This window comes from Hirundo rustica, chromosome 4 (genome assembly GCF_015227805.2).
Source record: "Hirundo rustica isolate bHirRus1 chromosome 4, bHirRus1.pri.v3, whole genome shotgun sequence".
NCBI classification, from domain to species: domain Eukaryota; kingdom Metazoa; phylum Chordata; class Aves; order Passeriformes; family Hirundinidae; genus Hirundo; species Hirundo rustica.
In genome coordinates, this window is record NC_053453.1 from 36,637,067 (window position 1) to 36,654,716 (window position 17,650).

At 40.5% G+C, this 17,650-nt stretch overlaps 1 protein-coding gene across 1 annotated transcript in view; it reads left to right on the forward strand.

Moving 5' to 3' along the window:
- Positions 1-16,550, forward strand: part of LGR5 (leucine rich repeat containing G protein-coupled receptor 5) — a 100,236-nt gene extending 83,686 nt beyond the window's left edge. Inside the window, exons 15-18 of the mRNA XM_040061939.2 lie at positions 1,541-1,666; positions 6,565-6,710; positions 12,216-12,299; positions 13,937-16,550. Of these exons, the coding sequence (XP_039917873.1) occupies positions 1,541-1,666; positions 6,565-6,710; positions 12,216-12,299; positions 13,937-15,027 (1,447 nt within the window). The 3' untranslated portion in view covers positions 15,028-16,550. The remainder of the gene's footprint in view (positions 1-1,540; positions 1,667-6,564; positions 6,711-12,215; positions 12,300-13,936) is intronic.
- Positions 16,551-17,650: the final 1,100 nt, after the last annotated feature.

Sequence of the window (17,650 nt, forward strand, 5' to 3'; positions counted from 1 at the left end):
AAACTTTTTCCAGAATGCATCTTTATTTTATTGTTCCTCATTTGATGAAATAGTTTTTCTTCTTTAGTAAGTTCAGCCAGAGCAGTTAGAGGTCAAAACATCAACAGCCAGTTTTGCAGGCTGTGTTCTCAATGCTTACAATTTTTTTTTTCCTACTTCCAGCTATCACTGTAATGCTTTTTTAATATGAATCCCGGAGGCATTGGGTGTATGTGGAAGATGTGAAAAAAATTTCTCTGGAGTCATCTTGCTGCATGGTTGTCACAAAAATATGATGCTGGGCATTTGCTCACAGATAATCTGGTAGCTGCTAAACCTAAATTTGGAGAGGTATTAATTTCTGTTGATGCACAGAGACCTCTGAATGGTGCACTGAGATATGCCCACACAGACAATCTTGTCTATAATATCCCTTTTGGGGCCCTTCTCAGAACTTACCTACTTTGTGAGGTGAGCAGTGAATTGTAGCTTTGGACAATAACATACAACAGTCAAAGGGGGTTAAACAAAAAACCCCTTGAACACAAACACAGTAACACAGTGTACCACTGTTTCCTCAAATGGTAGTCTCTAACCTTGGTCCAACACAAGTCAGTGGTCATTTTTACCATTTCAGTAGGACCCGAATTTCACCTTTGGTATTTAATGGTGCTGTGTGCAAGAAAACACACACTGAACCAGGTAGGTAGAAGCCCAGTCCATCAACATACCTTATTTTATACCTAGGCCTTAGTGTATAGTCCATACTCTCCGCTTCAACCTTGGACTTAAAAGCATTTCAACTGCATCAGACTCTGCCTCTTCCTCCTTGACTGTTGGCCATCTGAAGTATTGCAGAGTAGATAACTGTGAGGAGGACTGAAAAGACTTCATTGAATAAATGGGGCAGAGAGAGAGAGAGAGAGAGCAAAATAGAAAGCAGTACCTCTGAACTCACTCTTTCACTACTTTGCTTTATCTCCTTGATCACTTACCACTTTTTCATTCACCTGTTTTACTTTCCCTAAGTTACCCTATCTGTGTTTATCTGCACTGTTCTGTCTCCCCTCAGCCACTCAGACAAACTTCAGCTCAGAAATATCATCTCCCTTTGCTCCAGCCCAGACCTGTCCTTTCCTGAAAAGCACATCTTCCCCACACACCTGACCTGCTCCTTGGGGAGATTTCAGGGCATCCATGCCCTGTAGCATCCCACTGAATCTTGAACTATAGGAAGCTGTTCTGGCTCATTGGAATTTAAACAGTCTAGGGAGAAGATTTTAAATTCATTTGCTCGTCTCCAAATGGGCACTATGTTTTGAGACAGAATTTGGGAACAGAGACCCAACTAACTGCTGGTAGTTACTGTTAGCTTTCTGCTAGACATAAAGGTGAGTACTCCTGAGCAGTGCTGCAGCTTTTCTGCATTCAGTGGGGCCTCTGTTTACTACAGTGATTTTTTATTGAGTTAGAAAACTTTAACCTATTTTTTCAATGTGACACTTCTAGCGCTGAAAAAAAAATGAAAACCATAAGCTGATTTTTATTTGCTGTTACGCAGGGATGTGTCATCCAACCTTTTGTCCTCTTTTCCTGTGACGGGGCTACATGGTTTAACTCATTTAAAATTAACAGGAAATCATGCCCTACAAAGTTTGATAACATCTGAAAATTTTCCAGAACTCAAGTGAGTATATCATTAAAACTAATAAGCCACATTTGTGTTCATGTGCAATGGAAGGTGTGTCAGTGTGTAACGTATGTTACTTCGTATTGTCAGTCTTTGATCTGTGCCATTAAAACTAAAGCAAATATGATAAAAATGATAGACTTATTTTATTATGCTCACTTTCAACTGAAGAAACCATGAAGGTTTTGAAATATTAACCCCAGTACTTGCTTAGTACGAGCCACATCTGCTTCCTGGTGATATGTTTCAAAAGCTGTTAAAACAATATTGCTGGCAGCTTAGTGATACGTCCCTCTTCTACTGGATTGTGCTTACAGAACTCCCATTATATGTAATGAGAACACAGCAAATACAAGGGAAGAATATACTGCTGAAAGACCAAAAGATTTCACCTCTTTTATTTGAACATGATTTTTCTGTAATTTTTTGATGAAGAATCAGATAATACTTTGCAAGTATTACTAATACACTTTGATACTAATAATTTCTGTGGGTCCTCTGTGATGCAGGAAGGAAGTGTCCTCTAAAGATTATTTGCAGCTCTTCCAGTCACTGGATAACCATGGCCTGGATGGAGCTTGAACCCATGACCTTGGCATTATTAGCACCGTGCTATAACCAACTAAACTAATTGCGGGGTCACAGCAAAGAGGGTTTTGTCTCTGACTACAGGATATTTGGGAGTTTCCCCTAACTCTCTTTCATTTTTATATTTTAGTTAGAAGATGCCAAGTGCAACATATACTTCATCATGCTTTACTGTAAAGTTTTGGTATCAGAAAATATAAAAAAACCCTAAACAATGCACACATAGTTACAAAATCACGGAGTGGTTGAGATTGCAAGGGACCTTTGAGGCTGTCTTGTCTAACCACCTGCTCAGGCAGAAGCGCCTGGAGGCCATTGCCCAGGACCACATCCAAACAGCTTTTGAGTATCTGCAAAGATGGGGAGTCCATCTTTATGGTTGCACTAGATGTGCACTGGAAATGGCCCGAGAGTCCTAGCAGGCAGACAGCTCAAGATGTGACCATTAACAAAAAGGACTGGAGTGTTTGGAGTTAACAATAAGGGGATGATGAACAGAAGTGTGGAGCTGATTAAGGCTCTGTGTGCAGCTCTGAAGGATCCACCCTAGAGCACTTCTGTGATGGCATGTTGCTATAAACTGAGATAACAGCTGCAAAAAATGGTTCCAAGGTTAGAAAACAATGCCTTAAAGGTCTTAAAAAACCCAAAAATGGTAGTTGGTCACAGAGATTAGGCAGTGACTTCATCAAGTGCATGATACTATAACATTAACATTCGAAGTACTAGAGGACTTAAACCTCTTTTACTTTAGAGATCTTGAGATAACTCTCAGAGGCCAAGGAGCAAGTACCGTTAAAATCATGATTGGCTGAGACTGAGCTTATACCATACTTTTTCTTCTTTCACTGGCTTTGCCCAAATGCTGAGGCAGGTGACAGTTCTAAAACAACTGAAGTTTCTTTAAAAGAATGTAAACACAAGAAAATGATTACTCCAACCTGGCAAATATATAATAATGCATATACTATGACTTAAAGGCATAAGAGGTGCTGCAGTAGTCCTAGAACAATCCATTATTCAACTGAATTATGTATAACTAAGATTTTTAGATTCTTTTCTCAAAATTATATGAATTTCTCATCAACAAAATTGTGTACATTACTCAAATGAAAGTACAGTGTATTTCATCTGGGCAAATTGTTAACAAGGATGTGCCAAACTAACTTAATTGTTTTTAAAAATGTATTCAAAGTATGATATCTAGAGTTAATTAACATCTGAAAGAACAAATTATACCCAGTCAGGAGAGAATAGGGTAAAATCCTGACCTACAGCCTGCATGACTTTTACCATAAATCCAAATAAGGTCAGGATTTCACACAGGATCACTGCACAGATAATGCACAAAGCACTAAACCTGAACAGAGATCTAAAACAAAATGAAATTTCATCCTTTGCAATTGTAACTAGCCAGTGGTTACATTAAAGACAAATTCCTGTATAAAAAATTTCTACTCATCTAAATTCTTCCAAGCAGACTCATTGAAGAGCTGAGCATCCCCTTTCCCATCATCAGCAATAGCACTAGTACACTTTGCAGAGCTGAGCCCAGCCTATTACAGCAAGCCTTGAGGGAGCAAAGTCAGGCTGCCAGCCACTCCTTCCTTCTTTATCTGATGCTTTGATTCAGTGCTGAAAAGAACTCAGTGCTTTGCTCCATTCATCATAACTGTGCCTTCCTGTTCACCATTAACTCCACACCTTTGTGAGGGAGAGAACGACCTTGTGTTCTCTGCTGCTTAATCTGAAAACAGAAAAAAGAGGCATTCCTTGCTAGAAGGAAAAGAAAAATTATCAAGGATACAGATATCATTAGTAAGATAAGGAGTATATAAAAATAAAGTTAGCCAGTGTTTCTAAGAGAGTTTAATTTGACAAAGTCCAAATCTAATCGCCCACATCAAATAAGCACCAGCCATAAAAAGGACTGCCTCCAGCACTGTACACCTGAGAGGTTTTTTTTGTTTGGCTTTTTGGGGGGTTTTTGTGCTAAATGGAGCTTTTGTGAGAAGAGAAAAAACTCCTCTGTCACCAGGAAGATCTGATACTTATTTCCCTGCTTTAAAAGTATGTTTTGTCTTCTGTGGTCTGAGTTGCAGCCATTGTGTGGAGTTGGGCTTTTGCACACAGATTAAGCAGCATTTGCTGATTTAAGAGTTATATATATATCCTAATAACACAGGCTAGGGGGAAAAAACAAGCATAAACTGTTCAGATTTAAAAATGGATGCTTAGAGTACAGAGAGGATAAGAAATGGGAATCTTGCTCTTTAAATATCTTTTAAAAGCCATGGATGTTTTCCTAAACATCATCAAAGCTGCAGACCAGTACAATGTGGGAAGTCCACATTTCCAGCATAGGACAGGCCAGCAGGCTGGGAGAAGCCCAAGAACATCTGGAAATCTGTCATAGAGCTGTTGGAATAATCAGAAAATAGAATACATTTCTGTCAGTCTCTTGTGCCTAAAATATCCACTAACTCTTCATTCCCCCAGCTATATCAATGTCCTTCCAAAGGTCTGAAGTCACAAGTTGCAGGGATCACCTGGCAGAACTGTCAGTGTTACTTTTGATGATTTTTTTTTGTTGTTCCAAAAAAGAAGGTAATTGCTCTTTGGGGATTGGGATAGCTTTTATTCCAGATGATTAGCTATGGGCTAGTCTAGTAATCAATGGGTTTAATAATAGTTTATTTAAGAAGGGCTTCTGGGAAATGTGTTCAAAAATGTTTAATCAATATACTCTTCTTATGTTAAAAGATGGCATGCAGATGAATGAGTTAGAAATTAAATATTTAAATCTGCTTGCCTGAGGTTGCTTGACAGTTAGATCTTGGTTATCTTGAACTTCTATTGAGTACCCTAAAAATTTTGTATTGGGTACAAGGGTACAGATTACTGTGGTTAATTTCCAACAGAAATGTAAGGTTTTAGAATCTAAATGCCCCACCATGCACTAATTTAAAAAATCACTTTAGAACTTAAGATTCCATTTGTTCCCCTTTGTACCAAACTTTTGGCTAGTGCACAAGTTTAAGTCCTGTTGGCACTGGGCCTGATTCAGCTTGATTTCTTTGCAGATTTCCCAGGGGGTTGGAGGTTGCTTATTACTTATTACACTCATTTTGTTAATTTACATGACTAACATGTCGAAAGTAATCTGATAGGAGGATCTAGTTCTAATTTATTCCTTTTAAGTTAATTCAGAATAACTTCTAATCACCTCTTTATCTTTGAACTTTTTGGTTTATTGGGCTTTTGGAATTAAGGTGAGTTGTTAGGTTTTACTGTGTTGGTGAACTATGCAAATTAAATAGCTCTACTTCCAAAGCATAGAATATATCTGTGGAACCAAAATAGTCTATAGAACTCAGATAGTTCTGTGCTCCCTCAGAATTTGCACATGCCCAAAGGAATTAAATTCACAGTTTACCAGAAATGTGCAATTTTCTGACAACAGGAGCCTTTATAATTGTTGGAACTCACTGGCATATATTGTTATGTTTTAGGAATAACAGTGAACTTAAAAGAATTTAGTTAGTATCCTGTGTCCTGCAATGACTGTTCTCAGTTTTAAGACAATTAATAAAGCAAAACCTTTCTCTCAGTGACATTTGACACACAGTGCCTGATTCACTCACCTTTTGGTTTAGAACACTTGCTTTCTTGATCTTCTGCACAAGAAACAGTCTTCTTTTTTCCATCTTACTGTGAAATGAGTTGAATGTGGAAAGAGGTGAATAAAACTTGGTTTCCAAAATATCTCGTTCTCCCTGAAGTGGAGAAATTCAGTTTGGGAAGTGTTTTGTTTTTGCCTGGTAGGCAGGTTGTGATCTTTGGATGTGCTGCTTTTTTTTTTTTTTTTTTTTTTTTTTTTTAAAAAAAAAAAAAAAAAAAAGAGAGAGAGAGAGAGACCATTAAGAAAGTAACTGATGGAGAAACCATTGATTTACACAGAAAAATCATTGAAAATCATAAAAACAGAAATACAGCTCTGAGTAACATTCACTCAATAGCAAGACATAGATCTCTCACTTTCATGTCTCCTATGAAAACACATAAGAAAACTTCAGTATGCCTTTTCTGAAGTTGGCCTAGAAAACACCTGCATTTCCAATGAGGAATTTTATTTGCTAATCCTCATTTTGTATTATCAGGACTGATTTTTACCTAGAGTTGTTTTTACTTTTGGTTGTGTATATTTATACTATTTCCTTTGTGTTAACTCTATAGGAGCAGTACAGTCCAGTAACTCCAGTGCTTAACCAGTATCATGGAATGCTGCCTTATTCTTTCTTCTGCAGGGTTATGGAAATGCCTTATGCCTATCAATGCTGTGCCTTTGGAGCTTGTGAGAACCACTACAGAATCTCCAGCCAATGGAACAAAGATGATAATAGCAGCATTGATGACTTTCATAGAAAGGATGCTGGACTGTTACAAATTCAAGGTAACCATCATCTTAGGCTTTTAAGACTACCGGAAGGCTGTGATCAACTTCTGATTTTAAAAAAATCCAATAATCTTTGCAGTCACAGAGGTGGCCTCTCCCTGTCTCTTGCTCAATAATATGTTATTTAAGTATTCCTGTGCTTAGCAAACTCATTATTTTAGGTCTGCCATTCAAAAATCTCACTCACTTACGCATTCATCTTTTCATCCAAATAATAGCTATAATAATGTGGTAAATTAAATCTTCCCTTTATATAAGAGCCAGGGTGGTTCAGCTGGTATGTAACTCCATACAAGAGCAGGCCAGAAAAGATGTAGTTTCTTGCCAGCCTCAGAATGGAACACATCCTAGGCTTACCCACACACTTCAGGATGAGTAACAGCCAAAATATGTGGCTACTTTGGCACATTTTTTCATAGAATCGTAGAATTGTAGAATAAGCTGTGTTGGAAGGCACCCACAAGGATCATCAAGTTCAACTCCCTGACTCTGCTCAGGGCAGCCCCAAGAATAGTCTGAGACTATTGTCCAAACATTTCTTCATCTTTGATGGGCTTGGTGCTCTGACCACTTTCCTGTGGAGCCTGTTCAGTGCCCAGCCACCCTCTGGGTGAAGAACTTTCTCTTGATATCCAACCTAAATCTCTCCTGTCTCAGCTTCATGTCATTTCCTCAAGTCCTGTCCCTGGTCATGAGAGGAAGAGTTTGGTACTTGCCCCTCTGCTTCCCCTTGTAAGGATGTTGAAGGTTCGAATGAGGACTCCCCTCAGTCTCCTCTTCTTCAGACTGAACAAAGCAAATAACCTCAGCTCCTCCTACCACTTCCCCTCAAGGCCCCTCACCATCATTGTAGCCCTCCTTTGGAGGCTCTCTAATATCTTTAGCTTTATATCTTTCATATATTGTGGCACCCAAACCTGCCCCCAGCACTCGAGGCGAGGCTGCCCCAGCTCAGAGCAGAGCAAGACAATCCCCTCCCTTGCCTGGTTGGCGATGCTGTGCCTGATACCCCCAGGACAGGGCTGACCCTCCTGGTTGCCAGGGCACTGCTGAGTCACATTCAACTTGCCATGGACCAGGCCACCAGGTCCCTTTCTGTGGGGCTGCTCTCCAGCCTCTCCTTCCCCAATCTATGCACATTATCACAGTCACCAGAGAGTGCATGTGTTCTCCGTTACTTGATCTGTTATGTAGGTGTACACATACATTTACACCACCCTGTTACTTTCTGTGCTATCTCTACTCCTGCAAACCAGTAGGTCTCAGAATTCAGCAAGAAGCTAGTGATGACATAAGGAACACAGAAAACCTGATATAATGGTTTTGATTCAATTTTCCTGGGTGGAAACATTAATTAATGTAGTGGTTTCACGCTCGCCAAATTCTGGTTGCCAAATTTATTGTAGTGGTCTTAGTGTTTATTCTTTTTCTGTGGGCGAGAGATTAGGAGAAAAGCAAAGCAGGCTCAAGCTTAAAAATAAATAAATAGTTTTATTAACACTCACTAAAAGAATGGAAAAAGAAAGTTGGGCAAAAAAATAAAACAAAATAGAATGAAACTCCAAAAATACTCTTCCCTCCCCTTACAAACTGTTAACTTTCCTACAAAACAACATGTTAGATCTGCTGTTTGCAAATAGAGATGGACTGGTGGGAGATGTGGTGGTTGGAGGTCACTTGGGGCAAAGTGATCATGAAATAATAGAGTTCTCAATATTTGGTGAAGTCAGGAGGAGCACCAGTAAAACTCTTGCATTGGACTTCCAGAGGGCAGACTTTGGCCTGTTTAGGAGACTTATTCAGAGCATCCCTTGGGAAGCAGCCCTTAAAAACAAGAGTTCAGGAAAGCTGGGCTTGCCTCAAAACAGAGATTCTGAGGGCACAGGAACAGACTGTCCCTGTGTGCTGAAAGGTAAGTCGACAGGGTAAACGTCCAGCCTGGATGAGCAAGGAGGTTTTGGAGGAACTTAGGAATAAAAAGAGGATGTATCAGCTTTGGAAGGGGGGTCAGGTCTCTCGGGAGGTATTTAAGGGAGCTGCTAAAGCATGTAGGAAAAAAATTAGGGAGGCCAAAGCTCAGTTCAAACTTAGAATGGCAACTTCTGTAAAGGATAATAAAAAATGTTTTTACAAATATATTAATGCTAAAAGGAAGGGTAAGACCAACCTTTGTTCTTTACTGGACAAGGGAGGGAACTTAATATCTGCAGATGAGGAGAAGGCAGAAGTGCTTAATGACTACTTTGCCTCAGTTTTTAGTGAGGAGACGACTTGCCTTCAAGACAACTGTCCTCCTGTGCTGGTAGATGGTGTCAGGGAGCAGAATGGTCCCCTCATTATCAAAGAGGTGGCAGTCAGAGAACTACTGAAATACCCAGATATCCATAAATCCATGGGACCAGACGGGATCCATCCCAGAGTGATGAGAGAGCTGGCAGATGAGCTTGCTAAACCACTCTCCATCATCCACCATCAGTCTTGGCTCACTGGTGAGGTTCTGGACGACTGGAAGCTGGCCAATGTGATACCCATTCACAAAAAGGGTGCAAAGGAGGATCCTGGTAATTATAGACCAGTCTGTCTGACCTCAGTACCTGGCAAAATAATGGAACAGTTTATATTAATTGCCATCACACAGAACTTACAGGATGGGCAGGGTGGATTTAGGAGAGGTAGGTCATGTTTGACCAACCTGATCTCCTTTTATGACCAGGTGACCCGCCTGGTGGATGCAGGATGTTGTCTATTTGGCTGTGGATGTTGTCTATTTGGACTTCAGCAAAGCCTTTGACACTGTCTCCCACAGCATACTCCTAAATAAGCTGGCAGCTCGTGGCTTGGACAGGAACACTCTTCGCTGGGTTAGGAACTGGCTGGATGGCTGGGCCCAGAGAGCAGTGGTGAACGGTGCTGCATCCAGCTGGCAGCCAGGCACCAGTGGTGTCCCTCTGGGGTCTGTGCTGGGGCCAGTTCTGTTCAATATTTTTATTGATGACATGGATGAAGGCATGGAGTCTTTCATTAGTAAATTTGCATATGACACTAAGCTGGGAGCGTGTGTCAACCTGTTGGAAGGATGAAGGGCTTTGCAGAAAGACCTGGAACAGCTGGATGGATGGGCATAGTCCAATAGGATGAAGTTTAGTAAGTCCAAGTGTCGAGTCCTGCACTTTGGCTGCAATAACTCCCTGCAACATTATAGGCTGGGGATGGTGTGGCTGGACAGTGCCCAGGAGGAAAGGGACCTGGGGGTACTGGTGACAGCAGCTGAACATGAGCCAGCAGTGTGCCCAGGTGGCCAAGAGGGCCAATGGCATCCTGGCCTGGATCAGGAATGGTGTGGCCAGCAGGAACAGGGAGGTCATTATTCCCTTGTACTCTGCACTGGTGAGGCCACACCTTGAGCGCTGTGTCCAGTTCTGGGCCCCTCAGTTTAGGAAGGACGTTGAGATGCTTGAGCGTGTCCAGAGGAGGCAACGAGGCTGGTGAGGGGCTTGGAACACAAACCCTGTGAGGAATGACTGAGGGAGCTGGGGTTGTTTAGCCTGGAGAAAAGGAGACTCAGAGGTGACCTGATCACTCTCTACAACTGCCTGAAGGGTGGCTGTGGTCAGCTGGGGGTTGGTCTCTTTCTTCAGGCAACAACAGACAGAACAAGAGGACACAGTCTCAAGCTGCAACAAGGGAAATATAGGCTGGATATTAGGGAAAAGTTTTTCACTGGAAGAGTGATAAAGTACTGGAGTGGCTTGCCTGGGGAGGTGGTGGAGTCACCATCCCTAGAAGTGTTTAAAAAAAGACTGGATGTGGCACTTGGTGTCATGGTCTAGTTGAGGTATTAGAGATGGGTTGGACTCAATGATCTTGAAGGTCTCTTCCAACCTAAAAAATTCTGTGATTCTGTGATAAAGAGACAAAACTTGTGATTTTCAGTCAGTTTCACCATTTGAAAACAGTCTTTGACCAATCTTTAGGAGAGGAGTTTCTCTTAGAGTCATGGATCCCACTGACAACCTAGAACAGTTCTCTTGTGGGTTTTAACTGTCACGAAAACAGCCACCTGGGGAAATCTGCTTTCGTGACCCATCCCATTAGCAGTCTCCTAAGCTGCTTTTGGGTCATGGGTCTTAGACTTTTGAATATTCAGATGTCACCTTTTAAAGATTAATTACTCCAAAGGCAAAGGATTCTTCATCTCAAGGTACAGAGATATCTTCTCACTTCTTCACTGGCTCACAGGGCTTCTCATCTCTATCTCTGTTCAAGCATCTTATGGGATTAATATCACTTAGTCCATCACAAACACCTTTGCTCAAATCCACATACAAATCTTAACAATCATCTCCCCAAATGCATATCTTTTCCATGATTTAAAGGGATAATCTACATATAAAGTTCATTTCCATGGCTCAGTAAGAATGGAATGACAAACTCATCAACCCTGTCCCAATAGTTTTTTCACTCTTGCTCCACTGACTTCATGCTGTTTCTTCTCTATGTTCTCTCTGTCCCTTTCTTTTCTCTCTCAGGGAAGGGTTAGGCCTTGGAAGCTTCATTTTGCCAGGAAAGGGTTATATCTGCAGTCTTTTTCTCTCCCGCTGCAGCTCATGGTGTTATGATTTTCAAGGCCGTGCTGGTGGAAAGAACTGGGGAAAGAACTCAAGCAGAAACATCAGAGATCAGAGTACCAGGGCAGTCCAGAATAAAAAAAAAAAAAACCAGGCAGGATCATAAATGCCTTTTTTCCCCACCCCTCAGTGTAAATCGGGGTGGGCCCCGGCCCAGCCAGGCCCGCAGCTGGTATCAGGGCCCGGCCGGCAGAGCCTGCCCGGCCCCGTGCTGGCAGCAGACGGGCCCGAGGCACAGCCCGGCCAGGGCCGCTCCTCTGGGCCCGGCTCAGCCCGCCCCGGCCAGGGCAGCGGGGCCCGGCCGACCCCTGGCTGCTGTATGATGTTACCTGTCTCTCTGGCCAAAGGGAAAGAGGCTGACCTGCAGGAAATCAGGGGGTTTTATGTGGATACTTCGCAAAGTCGCATTTGATATTTTTAGTGGTCAAAACAGAGGCCAATATTCCAGCTAACCTTCTGATAGGTCCCTGCCCTTTCAAAAGCAATTCCCAGGTCCTGACCAGGAAATACATTCCACATTTCTCCATAACTAGAAACAAAACTGTGCCAACCCATGACACCTGCTTGATTCTTAGTAGGATGGTACAACAGCAGAATTCATATTTTAAACTCCTTCCTAGGCAGTCATCACACTGCAAATTAGGCAATAGAGAATGTACCTGTAAGTGATTATTTTCAGAGAAGTGAAGATGCCAACTTTTAACGTAATCTCGAGTACAGTAATTCAAAACCAAGTAGGCATATGCCTGCTTCTGCTCACAGTTTGGCAGGCAAACTGACAAGAACAGGTCTTAAATACCACAGGCATTTTTGCAACTTTTACTAAAAAAAACTTTACCTGAAAATTACAGTAACATTTCTTTCTCCCCAATAGATGAACGTGATTTTGAGGACTTTTTTCTTGACTTTGAAGAAGATTTGAAATCTCACCATTCAGTGCAATGTTCACCTTCCCCAGGTATGAAACTGCCAGACAGATAGGAATTCAAGGACAGTGTTAGTAGATATTCGAGATGCAGAACAAGCTGTGAATCAGGTACTAGGATAGCAACATGATGTGCAGTAATTTGATGAGTGTAATACAAATACATTGCACAATAATATGCAGTTTTGCATTGAATTCCAGAAGACTGTTCAGCCACTATATTCCTGTATGCATGTAGTAAAAGTTTGGCCCAGTCACCAAGCAGATCCTTACTCTAGACCACTCTTAACCAGAATCGATACCCAGTCAAGAAAATGAGAGAGGAAAGACTCTTGTTCTAAGATACAGATTGTAACGGCAGCAGAATCTTTGTTCTCTCAGTCTTTTGCAGAGCTAAAGTCATTCTTCTCAACACACATGAGCAACTTGAACAACACACAGTTTAGTTCTATGTCTAGGAAATACCAAATACTACTGCACTGATGTGCACAGTCCCTCACAAAGGACACCCAGCACTGTCATTTTCTTTGTAGATTATAGCCAGTCATGGTCATAAGTTTTGGTTGTTTGATTCAGCAAATGTTTTCACTAGCCATTCTTTCATTGAGAAACATGAACAAGAAAACCCCAACTGATAACTTGTACTTCAGCATTCGTTTTAAGCTATGATTCTTGTTTGCAACAGTAACTAATAGTAATTTTTTAAAGTTATATAAAGAGGAATAAAAAAGGCAGGAAGCCAAAGAAGAGTTATTTGACTGTCACATATTCTCCAAAGGCCTAAATATAAGTTCTGGGTTCATTAAGACATTGCTGTCATCAAGGTAAAGAGAGAAATTTTAGCTTGGATTTTTCAAACAGTATCTTAGAAAAACTTGTAAACTGACACAATAGATCCTTATGCTTACTTAATGGCAACAGCCATGGTTATAGGTTTGTCATTCCAGCTGCAGGGTTTATGTCTTCATGGAAAAGCCCAGGCTACTGTGAGGGGCTTGCTCCCCTGGCTCATACCAAGACATGTAATTTTTCTCTGACCACAGGGCAGTCAGCTTCAACTGCACAGCATATGCACCTTAATTCTATGAGAATGATAGCAAACTTCAGTCAGAATGACCTGACTTCAGACACAGGAGATCCAAAAAGGCAGCACTCCCAAACGCAAAGAGAGACACAATTTTCTTAGACTGTGTAATGGCATTTTATAAGGTAGACAAAGTAATCCTGTCTGTATCCATTACATCACGCTTCACCAGGACTCATTAGGAACCTGTTTTAATTTAGTGAGAGGTAACATTTTCAGCTTTTTTCACACACTGACAAATATCACAGCATTTCTTAAACTACAAGAGCTGACATTTGCATTGCAGGAGTACTGCCAGGCACACAAAGAAACCCACAGACTACTCGTGTTGAAGGACAAAGACTCGTGCATGAGGGGCAAAGACTCATGTGCACATGAGTCAATATGCATCACACGTTTAGCAGCATGTTATCAAGGTCTCAGATTATTCCAAAGAAAGAGTAAAGTTCCAGCTCCCTTTTTAGACTAAAATTCATTCTTTGGTTGTGCTGAGAATCTGCAAGAAGGATGAACTTTAGTGTCTTAGAAAACACAAGGGGTTTTGTTTACATGGGCTTCCCTTACCCTTTTTATTTTGGCATTTCAGGTCCCTTCAAACCCTGTGACCATCTCTTTGGTAGCTGGCTGATCAGAATTGGAGTGTGGACCATAGTGGGTTTGACCTTTATTTGCAATGCATTGGTGTCTGCTACAGTTTTCAGATCTCCATTGTATATGTCCTCCATAAAACTTTTGATTGGTTTAATAGCCATTGTAAATGCCCTGATGGGTCTGGCAAGCGGAGTACTGGCTAGTGTGGATGCATCCACTTTTGGTAGCTTTGCTCGGTATGGAGCACAGTGGGAAAGTGGAATTGGTTGCCAAATAACTGGCCTTCTCTCCATTTTTGCTTCAGAGGCTTCCATATTCCTCCTTACCCTAGCTGCGCTCGAACGTGCATTCTCTGTAAAGCATGCTACAAAGTTTGAAACAAAATCCTCCATTGCTAGTGTAAAAATTGCCATTTTCTTTTGCTTTATGTTGGCACTAATCATTGCGGTGATACCTCTTCTCACTGGAAGTGAGTATGGGGTTTCTCCGCTTTGTTTGCCACTCCCGTTCGGCGAGTCCACTGCTATGGGCTACATGGTAGCACTGGTATTGCTGAACTCCCTTTGCTTTCTGGTAATGACTGTTGCTTATACAAAGCTCTACTGTAGTTTAGAAAAGGGAGAACTAGACAACATTTGGGATTGCTCTATGGTCAAACATATAGCCTTGCTACTTTTTACTAATTGCATTCTTTATTGCCCTGTGGCCTTCTTATCTTTTTCCTCCTTATTAAACCTCACTTTTATCAGCCCAGAAGTGATTAAGTCAATACTTCTAGTGATTGTCCCACTGCCAGCATGTCTAAACCCACTGCTTTATATACTTTTCAATCCACATTTTAAGGAGGATTTGGGAAGTCTGCGAAAGCAAACTTTGATATGGAGGAGATCAAAACATGCTAGTCTGATCTCTGTGAATTCAGAAGACATAGAAAAACAATCTTGTGACTCAACACAGGCACTGGTAACCTTCACTAGTGCCAGCATATCATATGACATGCCCACCAGCAGTTCGCTAATGCCACCCACTTATCAAATGACAGAAGGCTGCAACCTTTCGTCAGTTGCATTTGTTCCCTGTCGCTAGTTGCAGAAACAGTACAGAAAATACCTCTGTTTACAAAATTTTCAATCCCAAAAGTAAGCGTGGATGTGTGCGTATGAGTGTAGAGAGTGCCTCTAAATTATTGACACATCTCAGAAAACAGCTGATGACAAAACTTGCAGCAGGCCTAAAATCCAGTACTTGAGCCTGCTCAGCCTGCTCCCAAAATGCTGAAATAAAGAGAGGAAATGAAAGCTGCTGAAGTTTGTGCAGTTGTATCAGCTGCTCTCTTTTAAAGTGGCACTACTCAGAAAGGACATCAAGTTGGTCAAGAACAAAAATAGCATATTAAATTTGTAACATTTTTTCAAAGCATCACCTGATGTTTTCAGAGGTTGGGTTATTTTTCCCTGTTTATTGCAATTTGGCTTTAATTATAGTTTTTCAGTGCCATGATTGTTTTTTATAAGCATCTGTGTTTGGCCTTTGTTCAGCAAAGTATCTAAGCGGAAGAGTCGTCCTGGTCAAGTCCTAAAGGTTTCTGCAGAATACCCTTTGATGATGTTCCATGTTTGATAAAGCTGATTAAATGGTTTAACTGGCATTGGGTTTGGGGTTCGGAAGTCTTCTAACTTGACAAAACATTTTTAATTGTCAGCAGAAGCTAAAAAATTAACATGATGTGAAAGAAGTTAATCAAAACCCTGTTAAGCATTTAAAATATAATTGTAAATGGCAAGGCATTGTCACATGAGTATTTTTCTAATGAGGTTCTGCACAGTTTGGTCCTGAATTGCTTTCATGCCAGTAAAATTACTCCCAGAATTACTTTGATAAAATTGGCAGATGACTCATTTAATCTGAAGGTGGAAATTACTACATAGAAAGTCATCAATATAAAAAAATTGGCATGCTGAGAACTATTAAAGGACACCAAAGACACTCAGACAGAAACGTTCATTTAAGGTAATTTGTCTAGGAACAAAAACTGTAATCCTGCTCATGGCATGATCTCTGTCTCATGAATCAGACAGAGTGATTCTAGAAAGCTGCTAGTTCATAGTATCTAGTCAGTTAAGATTTAGAGGTTACTGTGTCCTTTTGGATAAGGATAGCCAATATCCTTAGCTAAGGCAAGATCAAGTAGGAGTGAAGAGATTGTGTAATCTGCGTTCTTAGCACTGATGCAAGCACTCCCGGGATATTTCAAATGCTTATAGCATTCACATGTTGTAAAGAATATTGTGAAATTGGAGAGGGTATGAATGTCATAAATTTAAAAGAACTTAAGAAATAAATTATTTGATCAGCGTTTATAAGTAGCTGCTTCTGCAATACAGAAGTTTGAAGGCAGAGGACTACTCATCTGAGAGGAGAAAAATCTGGTATGGTCAACTGGATATTGATATTAGGCATATTGCAGTATAGGAATAAAGGTGAAAATAGTTGACAGAGATGGTCATTAGCTAGTGAAAATACTGTCACCAAAAATCTCTACATTCATATTGGATATATTGCCAAAAAAGATACTGGAGTAGCTGTTGAAATTCAGGGACTTCTGATGGCTTTAGTTAAGTAAAGGCTTGATTAGGTTAACAGAGTTCTCTGACTTTAAATATGTTAATACTTTGCTGAATCGAGGCATGTATGTTTACACATCAGAAGAATCCTAGTTAGAAAGAAGAGACTTCAGGTCTTTGCCAAGTCTACTGTTAAAATATCTCAGACAACAGAGCCACCTAGAATGTAATTCTTTGACCTCATCCAAGCCATCAGGGGATATTCCAGTATTCTTTTCTCAGAGCTGGCACCTTTTGTGTAAGCAGGCTGATCGTTTAAGACAGAAAAATGCACAAATTTACCTATTTTTGTTGTTAAAAAGAACTCCCTGAGAAGTAACATTTAATAACCCAGTATTCACTGCTCAGTTAATGACCACTCAACCTCCAGGTGAATGAGACTAATTTTTTTAATATTAGGAAGGTTAGGCTAGGCTCAGCAATTAAGGAAATTCGTTACAGATGATCTCTGTTGTTCATCTGTTTCTGTATATAAAACTTCCTGAGACTCCAAGGATGGATTTTCACAATGAAGAATTTGCTGCCAACTATGCATATGCCTTAATTTTCTTGTCCATTCACACTGGCATATTTTTAGTTTTTCAGTAACAGATGGCATCAGTTGACTTTGGCTGACATGTTCATCCTTCAGGGAAAAAAATGAACCAATTCTGAAATTATGTATGATAAAGTCAGCTGGGTACTTATCTTAATCCTTTATCTGTTGTGGCTTTAGAAGCAGTGCAGCACACAGCTGCAAAAACGATGCCTGAAACCACTTTGGATTAAACAGAGGATCAGTCAACCATTGCACAATACCTATTACCATGTTTACTTAGCTTTAATTTAACTGGGGTCCATCTGTGCTGCTCTGCTTAATGTCAGTGAGGTTCCTTTCAGCTTGCTATATTTAAGAAGTTTGTAAAGAAATTTGAGAAGCAAAATAATGTTATAATTCTAAAAACTAGTTGAAGCTTCTTTTATCAGAACTTTTTTAGCTTGCAGAAGGTCCTAAAAGCTTTGTGTCTTATTTTTATAAGCATGTTTGAAATATTTTGATCAGATATTTTAAACTTGAAATTGTTAAAATTCATTTAATAGATTTT